This window comes from Triturus cristatus, chromosome 6 (genome assembly GCF_964204655.1).
Source record: "Triturus cristatus chromosome 6, aTriCri1.1, whole genome shotgun sequence".
NCBI lineage: Eukaryota > Metazoa > Chordata > Amphibia > Caudata > Salamandridae > Triturus > Triturus cristatus.
The window spans coordinates 1,636,284,016-1,636,300,818 of record NC_140589.1 but is presented as its reverse complement, the minus strand read 5'-3'; the positions used below and the strand labels follow the sequence as shown (position 1 = coordinate 1,636,300,818).

The following is a 16,803-nucleotide window of genomic DNA, read 5'->3' as shown; positions in this document are numbered from 1 at the left end:
CTCTAGAGTAGCAGATGACACGTTAGGGGAAAACAGGGAAACAAAACAAGGATAGGCGGGGAGAAAGCAGGGTATGTTGAGGGACCACGTCAGGGAGAATGGCGGCAGTACCCAGCTGTAAAATAAAAGAATATATTATACTCAGTCCTATCATACAGCCTTAATGTAGACACAGACCACTTCTATAGAACCTACCATGGCTAACGGTCATCACTAGTAGTGTAGGAGGGTAATGGATGTGTATCAATCCCTATGCTCCCCTACGATAGAAAAACATGGGTTAAATAAGTACCGTGATACTGTAACACAACATATACTAAGTACACACAAGGCTCACCCCTTATGTATCCAAGTGGACTATGAGGAATGTAGGATTGTAATCCTAGGTTTATTCAAACGGGGAGGAGCGTGTCTTGTCATCTAGTGGATATAGAATTCATCTGCCTAGGAATACAATCAGGCCAATTATCTCCACATTCTCTATAAACACAAATAAGTAAAATAAGGCAGCGCAACGCGCTGTTACCGTGATTCAGGTTTAATGTGCAGTCACATGAATGTAGCCCAGTGGTCCTCGATAGTACCCCAAAGGAAAAATCAGAAAACAGGATCTGTACTGCGAAGACGAGAGTACCTCTCTCGATAGCGAGTGGGGATTAGTACACTGCACGGCCAGGACACAGGATTTGGAAAGGCTAACGGTAGAGCACCAGTTCTGAAAATGCCTCCTGGTCCATAAAAACACTTGACATGGACCCAGTGGCTGGTACGGAAATATTAGGTCTTTCAATTAACTGTCTCTCCGGAACATCCTTTACGGCCGTAATATGTTACCGCCCGCCGGGAGCTTTTAATTCCACACAACAGCAGTCGCTCCTCACGACTATTACGAATATGGCCACTTCCCACAACAAATTGCTTGTTCTGGGTGATTTCAATCTTTGGCCCAATGGTAGTCTGGACTCTGCTTTAAACAATCTCCTACTCTCCTGCGAAGGTGTGGGACTTTCGCAATTGGTCAGTGAACCTACACACTCAGCTGGAAACCAGCTCGACCTTATTTTTTCTTCCCCCCAGCTGGCTTTCCTGAACGACATTCTGCCTTTGTGCTGGACTGACCATGCACTTATTAAATTTCACATAGCCAGCGGCAGAGCTAACAAACCGCCACTCAGTGTCACACCCGACTCTCTGTATAGAGACTGGAAAGTCTTAGATAAACAGAGACTGACTGGCCCCGTATTCGAGGTGGAAGACAGCTTCTCCACAGCCCGGTCGGTGGAGGACAACTATACGTCCTTCTGCACCAACATCGTTAATATCTCAGAGCGTATCGTTCCTCTGGAAAAATGTAAGCCAAGGAGAAGAGCAGCCGCCCCTTGGTTCAACGACTCCCTGAGAGCCCTCAAGCTGGTTTGCAGACAATCTGAGAGAAAGTGGAGGCAAGGCTATCTCGACTCCAATAAAACTCTTTGGAAAGACAATCTCCGAGCGTATAAATCTGCCATTGTCCGAGAAAAGGCTAATTATTACTGTTCTACGATTACCAACGCCACAAATAGTGCAAAAAGCATTTTCCAGATACTTAGAAATCTTACTCACCCAGATTGTGTTACGTCAACGCAGCCTCCCACCCAAGCCCTCTGTGATAATTTGGCAACCTTTTTCATTAATAAAATTAATACCATTATTCAAAACCTGAAGACCCCCCCCGCACTGGGAGATGCCAATACTCAGGGAGCCAGCACCAGCCCCCTGGACCTGTCGCCTCAATCTTCCTGCGCGACGGCTAGACTGAGAGCATTCTCCATGATCTCTGAACCCGAGTTTGCAAAACTGGCGTTCAGTATTACCTCAGGTTCCCCGCTCGACCCACTGCCTCCAAAAATTTGGAAAAGCTCTGGAATAGAACTTTTTGGCATCCTGCGCCAAATTTGCAACCAGTCTTTGCAATGTGGCTATGTTCCAACCCCGTGGAAACAGGCGCTTGTTACCCCGCTCCTGAAGAAACCCTCCCTCAACCCAGACTGCCTTTCCAACTATCGACCCATCTCCCTACTGCCTTTCCCTGTGAAGGTAGTGGAACGATGGGTCAGTTCCTGCCTTTCTATCCATCTTGAGCAGAACAACCTTCTGGACGATCTCCAATTCGGCTTCCGTCCTTCCCACGGGACCGAAACGGCGATTTTAACAGCCATGGAGGATCTTCGCATGCGTGCAGACAGGGGCCAGTCAGTGGCATTGATACTGCTGGACCTGTCTGCCGCATTCGATACGGTCAACCACAGGACGCTGCTGTTGAGACTCAGGGAAGCTGGTGTGGAAGGCACAGCTTTGCTTTGGTTTCATTCTTACCTGCAGGACAGGAGACAGGCTGTCTCCCTCCCCCCATTTCAATCTGCTTTTTCACCTGTGCCACAGGGAGTTCCCCAGGGATCCTCCATCAGTCCCATCCTTTTTAATGTATACCTTAAACCACTGATTACATTAATCAAGTCATTCGGGTTAAAAACAATTAATTACGCAGATGACACCCAGCTCATTCTCTCCTGGGAAGGAGAGGACTCCATCTCCCTGACCTCCTTCCATGAGTGTCTTAGAGAAACGGCTGGCTGGCTCCATAGGAACTCTCTTCAATTTAATGCCTCCAAAACAGAGGTTTTGTTCCATGCTGGCACCACGCTATCACACCAGTTCCCGAACGACTTCTGGCCTCCTGAGACAAGGGAGAAACCTAAACCTGTCTCCTCGGTCCGCAACCTGGGGGTCATGCTCGATAACAAGCTGAGTATGGAAACCCAGGTGGCAAAAACAGTGGGGATCTGCACGGCTTTGCTACGCTCCCTGCGAAAAATTATGCCACTTCTCCCTGCACAAGCCCGGGCGCTGGTAGTCAGGTGTACGATTCTGAGTCGCCTGGACTACTGCAACGCCCTACTCCTTGAGTCCCCTGTCACGCTGTTGGACCGGTTGCAACGAATTCAATCAGCCGCGGCCAAACTGGCTCTCGGCTGGTCGAGAAGGTCTTCGGCCACTGCGGCACTGGCCGAATTGCACTGGCTACCCCTAAAGCAGCGGGTGGCTTTTAAGTCCCTCTGCATTGTATTCAAGGCCTTGCACGGACTCGGGCCCAGGCCCCTGCAAACCTTGTTTCAGTGGTATACTCCTACTAGAGAGCTTCGGTCTTCCTCGGCGTATCTGGTAAGGGTGCCCAGATACAATAAAGTCAGAACCGGGGGCAGATCCTTTAGGGTCGCAGCTGCCAAGTTATGGAACAGTCTGCCCATTAAAATACGCCAAACCCCCCAACTTCTCCCATTTAGGAAGTGCATCAAGACCTGGCTCTTCCCTTAGACCTCCCTGTCTTACCTACTTGTGCTCCTCTTCAGTATAGTATTTTTCCTCAGCGCCAGGAAGCCTGCAAGGTATCAGCTGCGCTATATAAATAATTAAAATAATAATAATAATAATAATAAGTACCGGTACTGAAAATACCTCAGGGGAACTAAAATTAGACAAACCCAGAAATCAAGGTGGCTGGAAGGAAAAGGCTGCCGCATCAGAACACCAGATGGAAACGTGGCGACGACACTCCTAACAGGGAAACCCGCAGCCAAACACTCGTCAATTACGGAATTGACGACACCGGAAACAGGAACTAGACAAGACGGAAGCCAGGCAACATCAACACGGATGGAAATGGGGCTCGGAGCTTGAACGCTAAGCGGCGTTTGCTAGCACCTGCGCTCCTTAAATACTACCAATGTCTTGGGGGCAGGACCGTGGGGCATGACAGCACACTCCCCCCACACTGTCCCCCCAACAGCTTGGGTTTGTCCGGGTGTCTCAGATGGAAAAGTCGCACCAACCGAGGAGCATGCACTTCACGAGCTGGTTCCCAAGTGCGTTCTTCCACCCCATACCCTTTCCAATGAATAAGATACTGGAGAGATCTCCCAACCTTGCGGGAGTCTACTATGGCCTCGACTTCATACTCCTCGTTGTCTTGAACGGTGACAGGAGCGGGTTTTTTAAGGACCTTAGTGCCGGGCTCAACAGATTTAACCAACGAGACGTGGAATACCGGGTGGATCTTGAAGGAAGAAGGCAATTCAAGCTTCAACGCCACCGGATTGACCACCTTCAGCACCTTGTAAGGACCTATGAACATGGGGTTGAACTTGCGAGGACCACTGAGTGACATGTGTTTGGTGGAAAGCCACACCTTGTCCCCGGGGGTATAGATAGGTTCTAACCTCCTGTGTAAGTCCGCCCCCTCCTTGTATCTCACTTTGGCCAGGTCCAGGTTCTCCAAGGTATCCCTGTGTACTTCCTGTAGTTTCTGAACCAGGTCATTTGCTGCCGGGGTCGGGCTGTCAGGGGTGACCCCTACTGGTAACAGTTTGGGGTGAAAACCATAAGAACAAAAGAAAGGTGTGTAGTTGATGGAGGAATGCGGACTGTTATTGTACGACATCTCTGCCACCCATACCAACTCATCCCAGTCCGTGAGGGAATGCAGGGCCTGATTCCTCACATACTGCTCGAAACACTGGTTAACCCTCTCAGTTTGTCCATCCGACTGAGGATGATGGCTAGAGGACAGTCTAACATCTATCTGGAGCAAGGAACATAAACACTTCCAAAAACGGGATACAAACTGGGCCCCCCTATCCGAAATCAAAACAGAAGGGAGGACCACCTGACGTAAGAATATAGAGGCCAAATAAACAGCAGTGGGCAAACCACCCAAAGGGATAAAATGAGCAGTCTTTGTGAAAAGATCCACAACAACAAGTAATGTATTGTTCTTTCGCTTGGTAACAGGTAACTCCACTATAAAATCGAGTGAAACCGTATGCCAGGGACCCGGTGGAGAGGCCAGTGGGAGTAGCAGGCCTACAGGGTTTCGGTGGGATACCTTAGTTTGAGCACATAAATGACAGGTCCTCACAAACGCTTCTATATCTTTCAGCATAGTAGGCCACCAAAAGCGTTCCCGTACTGCCTTGGTAGTTTTCTTGATTCCTGGATGGCCTGCCATGGGATGTGAATGATACCAATCTAAAACCTGTTCTTGTAATTCCCGGGTAGGCAACACCACTCACCCATGGACGCAAACACAGCCCTCATTGATAGTGGTTTCATTAGAACCCACTAACTCCCGCATATTTACTGAAAATTGGTCCCGTCTGATCCGGTCTCTGAAACCTTCCTCCGTGAATACCCCACCTATGATGGAGTCTCTGGGAATAATGTTGGGTGCCTCTAACGTCTCTTTTGGTTGTTCGAAACCCAATCGGGACAAGGCATCCGCCTTGCCGTTTCTTTTTCCAGGCCGATACTGTATGGTGAAGTCATATTCACAGAAGAATTGGGACCAACGTAGTTGTCTCATAGACAGGGCTTTAGCTGATTTAAGGTATTGGAGGTTGCGATGGTCAGTGTATACTATAGCTGAATAACGAGCACCTAGTAGATACTGCCTCCACTCATCAAAGGCCTTCTTTACCGCCAGAAGTTCCTTGTCCCCCACTGCATAATTATATTCGGCGGGTGTGAACTTGTGGGAAAAATAGGCTACTGGGTGACATTCCCCTAAGTCAGGATCCACTTGACTAAGAACACCTCCCACTGCCACTTGAGAGGCGTCCACCTCCACCACAAAGGGCAAGGCAGTATCCGGATGGCGCAAGACAGGAGCACGTGTGAAGGCTACTTTTAACTGCCGAAAGGCATTCTCTGCTTCACTTGACCATACAAATGGAACTCCCTTTCTCAATAGAGTGGTGATGGGATGTGCCAATTCTGAATACTTCCGAATGAACCGCCTATAGAAATTGGCAAAGCCCAAAAAGCTCTGAAGTTCCTTGACAGTACGAGGTGCCGGCCACGAGAGAACAGCCTCAACCTTGACAAGATCCATACCAAGTCCCCGAGGAGAAACGATAAAGCCCAAAAAAGGCACTTCTTGTGTATGGAAGGTACACCTTTCCAATTTGCAATAAAGGCGGTTTTCGCGTAAGCGCTCCAACACCTTTCGCACATGGATTACATGTTCCGACATGGAAGGAGAGAAGATCAACAGATCATCAATATAGGCAATAACGTAAGAATCAAGCATGTCCCAGAGCACCTCGTTTATAAAAAACTGAAATGCAGCAGGGGCATTACATAGCCCAAAGGGCATCACTAAATATTCAAACAACCCGTATTTAGTGCAAAAGGCTGTTTTCCACTCGTCTCCCTCATTCGACACGCACCAGCTGGTAGGCGCCACACAGGTCCAGCTTAGTGAAAAACTGAGCCCGGCGCACTCTGTCAAGGAGAGAGGCGATAAGAGGCAAAGGATACCGGTTCTTGATAGTGACGTTGTTTAATCTCCTATAATCGATACAACATTGAAGACCCCCTTCTCGCTTAGGTATAAAAAATAAAGACGAAGAGGCAGGAGATCTTGAGGGCCTGATGAACCCTTTTTCTAACATGGTGTCTAAGTTTTCTCTGAGGTATAGATTCTCCTTCTCTGTGTGTGCATAAACCCTGCTACATGGGATTCTGGCTCCTGTCTCAAGGTCGATCCGACAGTCGTACACCCTGTGTGGGGGAAGGACCTCAGCTTCTCTGGGATCAAATACTGTTTATAAATCCTGGTAACAGGAAGGCAATTCAGGAATGGATTCCTTCTTGTCTGGGTCGAGTATCGTCTGTGCTACTGCTATCCTGGACTCCTGTCCAGTAGCAGGACGAAATGTTAGAGTAGACATTTCCCAATCTATAATAGGGTTATAGGTCTGCAACCATGGGATGCCTAAAAGCACTGGGATTTGTGGGGAACAAATCAAATCAAACTCTATATCTTCGTGATGGGAAGGGTCTATTTTCATGTGAAGCCGAACGGTTTTGTGAGTTACTGGCCCCGAGATAAGAGAACTGCCGTCTATAGTGGTGACTTTGTTTGCTACCTCTTTCTTTGTGCATGGTATCAAGTTTTCTCTTGCCCAATCAGAATCCATAAAGTTCCCAGAGGCACCGGAATCTATCATTACAGCCACATGAAGACCGAGTTGTTAAAGCGAGATATAGGCTGATACATAAAGGTGATTAGTGGGTTTTGTATCGTACTCAGAGGAGGAGATTGTCAGTCCAGAACTACCCGGGATTCTTGTCTCATAGGACCCCGGGCACTCTAGTGACCCCGGGCACTCTAGTTTCCCGAGCTCTTTGTCTGGGTTGGTTTAATCGGACAGGACCGTAGGAAATGACCGGCCTTTCCACAGTAAAGGCATAGCCTATTGATTCTTCTTCTTTGTCTTTCTTCAGGTGTCAACAGACCCCTTACTATGCCGATCTGCATGGGCTCGCTCTCTTCAGAACTCTGAGCTGCCTCTCCCCTCTTTTCCTTGGAAGTTACATAGCGGGGTTCAACTTTTCCTTTCTCTTGCTTCCTCTCTTGTACCCGGTGGTCTATCTTAACTACCAAGTCTATGAGATCCGTACATGACTCGGGTAATTCTACTATCTGTGATAGTGCGTCCTTTAAGTCATCACGCAATCCCCTATAAAACAGTGTACTACGCTTTTCTTCGGGCTAGTTGGACTCTACCACTAATCTACGGAAGGATGTAATGTACGTAACAAGGTCTTGGTTGCCCTGTTTCAGAGCTAACAACTCTGTATCAGCAGAATGGGTGTACATATGTCTATCAAACAGCTTACGGAACTCCCTCTTGAAGGATGAGTAGTTGTACAACAGAGGGTCATCTCTATCTACCAAAGGAATGGCCCAGTCAGCTGCTGAACCACTAAGGTACGAAATCATAAAGGCAACCCGGGACTGGTCAGACGGAAAGCAGGTAGCCTTACAGGAAAAATGCAGTTGACAGTGACTAAGGAATGCTGCACACCTAGCAGCATCCCCCGCAAACCTCTCAGGAGGAGCTAGGGGGATGGAAGGAGGTGTAGTGACCTGTATTACTGGTGGTACGGCATCAGACCTCCCTCCCACTGCTGCTACACCTTGTTGGCGCTGGAGTGTGTCTACTCTAGCCGCTAAGGCCTGAGTCTCGGCCTGCAAGTTGCCTATCATACCGGCAACATCTGCAAGCGAAACTGCTCCCAGTTCCATGACGCTCGGGCGGAACAAACTACTAAGGTTTAGCGTTCTGTTATGCTTGTCTGTTACGTTCCACAGGAGCGTCAGAAACTTGGAGAAGAGCCCTCAGCCTTCCCCTACGGTCTTCCGACTCTATCAGACTCTAGAGTAGCAGATGACACGTTAGGGGAAAACAGGGAAACAAAACAAGGATAGGCGGGGAGAAAGCAGGGTATGTTGAGGGACTACATCAGGGAGAATGGCGGCAGTACCCAGCTGTAAAATAAAAGAATATATTATACTCAGTCCTATCATACAGCCTTAATGTAGACACAGACCACTTCTATAGAACCTACCATGGCTAACGGTCATCACTAGTAGTATAGGAGGGTAATGGATGTGTATCAATCCCTATGCTCCCCTACGATAGAAAAACATGGGTTAAATATGTACCGTGATACTGTAACACAACATATACTAAGTACACACAAGGCTCACCCCTTATGTATCCAAGTGGACTATGAGGAATGTAGGATTGTAATCCTATGTTTATTCAAACAGGGAGGAGCGTGTCTTGTCATCTAGTGGATATAGAATTCATCTGCCTAGGAATACAAACAGGCCAATTATCTCCACATTCTCTATAAACACCAATAAGTAAAATAAGGCAGCACAACGCGCTGTTACCGTGATTCAGGTGTAATGCGCAGTCACATGAATGTAGCCCAGTGGTCCTCGATAGTACCCCAAAGGAAAAATCAGAAAACAGGATCTGTACTGCGAAGACGAGAGAACCTCTCTCGATAGCGAGTGGGGATTAGTACACTGCACGGCCAGGACACGTGATTTGGAAAGGCTATAGGTAGAGCACCAGTTCTGAAAATGCCGCAAGGGTGCTTTCTTCAGAACCCAAATGAGCTCAACTCCCGGCCAAATCATGGGAAGAAGACGGGTCACTAGGAAAAGTACCGGTACTGGAAATACCTCAGGGGAACTAAAATTAGACAAACCCAGAAATCAAGGTGGCCGGAAGGAAAAGGCTGCCGCGTCAGAACACCAGATGGAAACGCGGCGACGACACACCTAACAGGGAAACCCGCAGCCAAACACTCGTCAATTACTGAATTGACGACACCGGAAACAGGAACTAGACAAGACGGAAGCCAGGCAACATCAACACGGACGGAAATGGGGCTCGGAGCTAGAACGCTAAGCGGCGTTTGCTAGCACCTGCGCTCCTTAAATACTACCAATGTTTTAGGGGCAGGACCGTGGGGCATGACAAGATCAGGGGCTTGCGCAGTAAATCTTTTAACCTTCTCAAAGGCCTCATCATGTTCCATAGTTCAAACAAAGGGTAAACCTATCCTCAAAAGGTGTCTTGACAGCGTCACAACAACAGCATATCCATGTACACAAACCTGGCATAATACTGTCCTAGTACCAGAATGGATCGAAGAGAATCCTTTTTGTATGTTTTGATCGCAATATTCAATGAACAGACTAAATCTGATGAAAAGCAGGACACAAACTGGTAACAGTGATGGACGCCTTGTTGGAATTGGATGCAGGGTTTTATCCCAATGGTGTTGCTCACCTTGTAATGGTGTTGTGAATGTAGACTGAAGTGTTAGTCAATGTCACCATCCTTCTTAGATTAGGTGAATCCTATTGGTTAATTTATCCAACAAGGTGTTCCTGCATGTCTGCCAGCATGGCCTCGCATCACATGCCACTGTCCTAGCACTACTTGAGAAAGCAAACTCACAAATTCCAACTGCACACACCAATTCACTCCGCAGGGAAATTAGGTCCTTTGGCCTTGACACTGAGACAGGCAAGGAATAAAGTAGGACCCGAAGTGGGTCTGAAAGCCAAAGGGACACAGCAATGGGACTGGAAGCATGAGGGGCTACAATAGTCATAAGCCTTTGATGCTTTATTTTAATTACAGCTTCGCATTTCATGTTAACGTCCAAAAATTCAACAACTTTTCAAACTCCCAGTTTCCATTATCGTTGGAAGTTTTTCTTTATCTGAATACATTTACCTAGATCTTATGCTAATATTTGACCTCATGCATGTTTTAAGGTTAGAGCAATCGCACCAAAACCTGTTTTTGGAATCTCTGATGATATGTAGTTGGGTTGTTACCATCGAATAATATAAAAACAAACATAGCTCACCTCCCATAGATCTTCCCCACTTATCCTGATTGCACAACTTGCTCTCATTGACTGAAAATGTATAAAAAATGGACATTACATTGGAGTGTTTCATCTAAAGTTATCACACTTGTCTACTGAGTGTTAATTGTCTATAGTACTGTTTAAGGTATAAATGGTAGTAGCTGTAGACAGACAGAACCCTTTTCAGTTTGCATAATGGAATCGGCACTCTGATGTGTCAAGGCCAAAAGCTAATGCTTTCTGTCCTATATTCTGGATGTCAATTCACCAAAATGCCAGGGTGAATGGAAGTGGCATAAAGCACCCTTTGGCCACTAATGAGTTCACAGTTGACCAAGGCTACACCTTTATCAGATTATTAACAAAGTACTGCTGACTGGAAAAGGTCGAAACTAAAGAAAGTATACGAAGTTTGTTTAACCCTTTATTCTTTCTGTTTTTGCATCTGGTTCAATTTATCCTAAGATCAGAGGACATAAGGGCAATGTCAGAGGTACCAGAGAAAAAGCCAGGGCTGGAAGCTGCCCCAAATGAATGCCTACGTGTTATGCCAGCTTGTGTTATGACTGATGAAAATCTTTTGTAGGAAAGAAAAGTACTTTGCTTTCAAAATGACTTAATTATATTTATTTAGTAATATGCATTGCACATGCATAGAAATTGCATGCAGTCAATGCTATGAGAGTAATTTGATCAAATAGAGTTTCTGCTACACTTGTATATTTTATTTTATTTTTTACTTAAAATTAATCCTCTTACTTCAGAAGGAGATAAGATTACAAGAAGCTAAATCCATAGAAGAGAAAGCTGCTAAGATCAAAGATTGGGTGACAGTTAAGTTACATGAGGTACAGTATAACTGTTGGTGTTTCACCTATTTTTTCGCTATTATGTCACAAAAATGTCTATACATAAAAAAATAAAGATGTGCATTTTGATTTTGGATGCACATCAGTACAATTAATAGTAAAATATGCCATTTGGTTGTCACACACCTTCAGTGTTTCTCTTACAATGTATTTTTATGTATTTCTTTTTATTTAGATTTTTCATTACACTGCCATTCTTGTCCACCTTGCTTAGTGAACTCTGTGTAAATAATAAGTACCAAAAATACAAAAAGCAGATTATTTTTATAAATATAAAACAAAACCTGACAACATTGCTGTATAAAAACATAAACCTGTCACAAATCAAGTGCAAGATTAATAGTGAAAGTTGTCAAATCCTTCTTAATAGTCATCCATGTCGGAGCAAAATGTAAGCTTCAGCTAGGGTGGAGGGGAATTGCAACAGAACATTGTTTATGAATAAGCTGTGACTTTATTAACTTTTGCGATCTTTACATGGAGGTTATCCTTAATCTGTGTTGTCCTAGACCTGCCAGTAAGCATTAGTTTCTTGGGTTGGTTGATTCAGAACAAGCAACTTATAAAGAAAACCTCCTGCTCCTTAATGGAAAACATGTTTGAAGGGTGAGTGTGCATATTTGGGAAGACCCAATAGAACCTCATTGCCACCATGCACATGTAAATATGTAATAGCTTGTCCTGTGTCAGTAAAAGCTCTCATATGGAGGAGAGGACTTGATGTGCATTAATAGGGATAAATGATATTGGATTGCCTGCACTTTCTTAACAACATGGCTATGAAATAAGCCAGCCACAATCAGAATCTAAGAGACTTTGCACAGTCAACAAAAGCAGGTATACTGCCTTGTGTTGTCAGAATAGATGCCTAAAACTGAGCTGTAGGTTTGGACTTTACAATATAAATTAGTAGTTATTCAGTTTTGAAAGTATTTAACATTTGGCATGCTGCTTTCAGCCAAGCCTTGATTAATGAGAGAAATCAGTTAAGGTGGCATACACTTGATTCATAAAATTCTCAAACATCAAACGTTGTGCCATCAACATACTGATAAATGGAGACTCCTCAGCAAGTCACCCGTGGCTGATCATAACGTTTAAAGACACTGGGAGACAGAATAGACTCCTTGTGCACCTAGCACAATGTGTGCATTGATCAGAGAGTGGAGAAACCCATTGGATTGGAGTGAGTACATCTTGTGAAAAAGAACAAGAGACATTCCACACATTCCAATCCAAGCCCATGCATCAACAACCCCTTGATCAACACTAAAACAATTTCACAGGGAACTCTAGCATTATGAGCAGATTGATATCACCACCTTCAGCAGCCCTAGGCAAGTCATCAGCCATCTCAGAGTAGACAACTCAGTATTGTGCCTGCAGGTGCTGCATCATTGTCTTCTAAAAAATATTCTCTCAAAAATGTAGAGGGGCAAGTGAAGAGTAATCAAGATTGGATTAATTTTCAGTGAAAGCAATCTGTGTTATATTGAGTGGTGAGGAGTATATATTCGATACTCTAGAAACTAGTTAACAATTAACCTTAAAGAGTGCTGTACATCAGGGACTAGATATTTATGAAATTTCACAGAATTCAGATCGGAATAATACCATGACTTAACAAAATCATAAAAATCCAAAGTGGAAGTACATAAAATGGTTCCAGGAAAGAATGGAAAATGACTGGAATGAAAAAGGCAGGCTAATACTCTAGAATTCAAAAATTTCATCTAGAATGAGAGTTGTTTTCTTTCCAAACCTGACTAATATTTGAGGAACCAGATATCAGAGAAGTGGGAAAAGGATTTGCTATTCCTACTCAAATGTATACAGGAGTAGGGAAAGTAGTTGTCTTCAGAGTGGTCAAATGTACTATTCCCACTCCAGATATGCTCCTAAACATGAATTTAGGAACATACATTCTTTCTCCACACTGACAAAAATGCCAAGAGGTAAGTCAGTTGTTGTGTGCACTCTTAGGGTGGCCTCCTATTACTCATGAACAACATTATAGTTTATTAATTAAAAACACAGGAGAAGGTTTTGTACAGTGTACATCCTGAATTCATGTATTTCAAGGTCCTCCTATATGTGATAATAAAAGAAAAAGGAGGGAAAGTGAAATGAAACAATTGCATAGGATTGCCTAGGATCACACAATTTGGTAAAGTGAGGAAGCTGGGATTAATCCAATATAAAACAAAACAAATGCAAAACATAAAAAAATGAAATAATTCAAATTAAATTCACTCCCCTCCCTACAACTCAAAATTACACAAACACTCCAAAACAAAGGCAAAAGATTTAGTTGCAAATATTACCTAAATTAAACAAATATAATTAATACAGAAAGAAACGTAATATTAATAAAACATGCAACAATAAATTAGTAAATGTATCAAATGAAACAATTATTTAAATAATAAGTAAACATTTAAAATATTCAGATGTATCAATACAAATTCATTAAAAGTGATGAAAAAAATATATAATTACAACCCTATTCCCCTACAATCAATCAATCCAAATTTGTAAAGGATGGCTAATCACTAGCATGGGTATACAGGCACTGTGGGCCTTGCAGCTTCGGGTCAGTTGAGTCCCTTCATGAATTCGAAAAGAGAGGACGAGGTCCGGTCGTGATGGGGAAGGCCGTTCCAGGACTTACCAGCGATGTAGGAGAAGGAAGATATGATATGCTTTGCAACTGCATGCATACAACAATTTGTTAAACTCAAACCGACCTCTCACCAACACAACCACTTAAACTGTTAAGGCTCCAATCTCAATACGCAGGCCACAGACATTGGGACTGCAGTTTATGCTTGTTCCTCCGTGAATGGCATGTCTAGTTCCCGCACTAACTCTGGGTGTTCCTGAGAGTTCAATCCATGCCTTTGCCATGGGATATTTCTTGCATCCTCTACTGTCTTCCAAATTCAATGCTAAGTGTTCACTTTTTGCCCACTGCACAACATCTCTCCTTCACTGTGCGGTGGGCGGGACCATATGGCCTACTAATGCAGGGCTAATTGCCTTTTGGCCAGTTTCAGAACTAATACCAGAAACATAAAACATACCTACTGGTTCGTGGCCCCTTGTGTGAGCCCCAATGAGCATTTTTCGGGCAATTGTGGAATCTCGTGCCCCAGCATCCCGCCCAAGCACTCCAGGATCTCCTCCCTCCAGTACTCCACCACTTCTGCACACTCCCATACACCATGTGCATAAAATCAGCATTGGGCAGGTCACATCTGGGGCAAGCATGGACAGTGGTGTGGAAAATTGTTGTTAGATGCTTAAGAGGCTGTGTGGAGATAATTGAACTGTGTGTATTTATGCCTCGCATTGCCTTCGACCACTGCTTGTCCGTAAGTTGTTTCTGGAGACAGGTCTCCCATCGGTCCCCAAAGGCATGAGAAGGGGACATAAACAAATTTAGAAGTGCCTTGTAAAAGCAGTTAATCAATCTGCTCGTAGTTAATTGTAACTATAGCACTTCATGTGTGGCCAGCTCATTTTGCCTGGTTCCCCAGAGCTCTCACATCATGCCCGATATCTTCCCATATAAAAGGAAATGTGTAGCCGGGAGGTCCAAGTAGTCCATCATCTCCTATCCCCGCCAGGAATTTCCCCTCTCTGTAGCAGTCTCCAGTAGTGAGGTTGTCCATCACAGCCCACCCCCTTGGGTGTGGCGGTCTTTTAATGATATGAAGAGCTTATTTTGAAAAGGAGGGATGGCCTTTACAATAGGTGACGACTCAAATGAAGAATACAACTGAACGGAATGAAAAGGGAATTCTTAGGCATTGCAGTAAATGTTTTCCGTCTTATTCTCTCACCCTGATTAGTATGATGAAAAAAGAAATTCTCTGTCAATAGTGTGTAAAAATAGGGTGGAGAGGATGCTAAAAGCCAGGTTTTAGTAGGAAATAAACAATCAAATTACAGAGCTAGAAATAATGGCAGCTTTCTGAGATATAAGAGTCTGCAGAGGCACCGTGATGAAGAGCAAAAGCCTTTTGTTGAATATTGCTTGGGGAATAAAGGGAGTGATAAAGGACTGCAGTTGAACTGCCCATGTATGAGCCAGGCCTAAGGTGCACACAGTCTGATGCTCTTGAATGTAGAAATGTACTAGAAAACTAACATGTCAAATTGTGATAACAAGATAAACACTAACTATAATGGCAAACAAAACTGACAATGCCCCATGCCCAGTCGTTCTGAGAGAAAACAGGTCGTATGCTTGGAGGAGGAGGACAGATGAGAATGCACACCTAGGAACAGCAATCAGGATAATGTACAAGTGAAATAAATGTAAAAACCTCCAAATATCAGTGCTGGCTTAATGGTGATGTGATCAATGGTGTCACAGGCTGGCATCCAATGGCACAAGTAGGGAAGGGCATAGTGCTGAAGGCAGACGGAGAAAAGCAATGTTATAGTTCTCCCTCACGCCATGTGGAAACACCTGCAGAAGCAACACTTTTGGTAAAACATACAGTGTGATAGTCGACGGCAACAGCAATTCAGAATAAAAGTATATGCAATATATGGCAGGATTTCCTGATATGACTTCAGACTCTTGGTCAAGTGATCTGCAATGTCACAGACTGGCGCCCAATTACATTGGGTATTATGGATAAGCATTGGTGCATAAAAACTCACTCAAGAGAGAAGGACTACAAATACCAATTCCCAACGTGCGGAAATGGCCACTGGTGGTTCTTTGAAGTAAGTGTGACTACAAGACCACGTTCCCACGAAAGTCCCGGGTTCAGAGAAGTACTTTGTAAACTCGTAATATGGACACCTCTCGATATGTACTGGTGAATGTTTAATTGGAGAATTTCCAGTCTGGTAATCTATGCACACGAGTGGGCTGAAGACCTGTAAGTGAAGGGATCTATACCCTGACAGAGGCCGTTGTGATCCGGTTGGGCACGTAGCACTGGCCGAAACATGTTGGTTCCTGCAGTAGGGATATAGGGATCATTTTCCTCCCTTGTATATCCCAATGTTGATTTTTTTGAATCCTATCAAGGGGAAACAAGGATTAAAGTATTTTGTGGTTATCCCCTTAGATAGTTTTAACTCAATTATCTGCACTTTTTGGTCCCTGTTTGGAGGGAATACTTTTTCCTCAGTTTTCTATATTTCTTTTTCCTCACTATCTACCCTCACCACTCTTACTCATAAAAAAGATTGCGCTCTGTCCTAGGTGTTGGTCTGCACCGGGACGTATGATGTGGCCTTATGATGAAGCACGAAACTGCAAAGTGTGTGAGGGCAGTATTAAGATAAGTTATGTCTTTCTCTATTTCCGTTTTTTCCTTAGATACTTTCTGTGTCACCCTATTTTAGGAACCCATAGTGTACCTACTTTAGGTGCCCTGGGATTTGGTATTTGTAGTCCTTCTCTCTCAAGTGAGTATTCAAGCTTGAAAGGGGAGTCAGAGAAAGCTGATTCTCTTGTCTCTTTCAGTTGTGAGATATAAGTATTGGTGCAGACAGAGAGGTGCATTTGAGGTGTGCATATCTGCCACAGCCTTGTAGTGTGTGTTAATTCTTTAGGTGTAAGCTTTTTCTGCACTTTTTATCTCCGGGCTCGTTATAGATTTTGGGCCTGATTCATAAATGTAAA

The 16,803-nt window shown here is 44.4% G+C and overlaps 1 protein-coding gene across 2 annotated transcripts in view; it reads left to right on the top strand.

The window, feature by feature from the left end:
* The window catches only part of PLEKHH2 (pleckstrin homology, MyTH4 and FERM domain containing H2), a 626,603-nt gene that overhangs the window by 217,777 nt on the left and 392,023 nt on the right, over window positions 1-16,803 (top strand). For both annotated transcript variants that reach the window (XM_085612785.1, XM_085612786.1), the window contains exon 4: window positions 11,049-11,132. In XM_085612785.1, coding sequence (XP_085468911.1) covers window positions 11,049-11,132 — 84 coding nt within the window. The remainder of the gene's footprint in view (window positions 1-11,048; window positions 11,133-16,803) is intronic.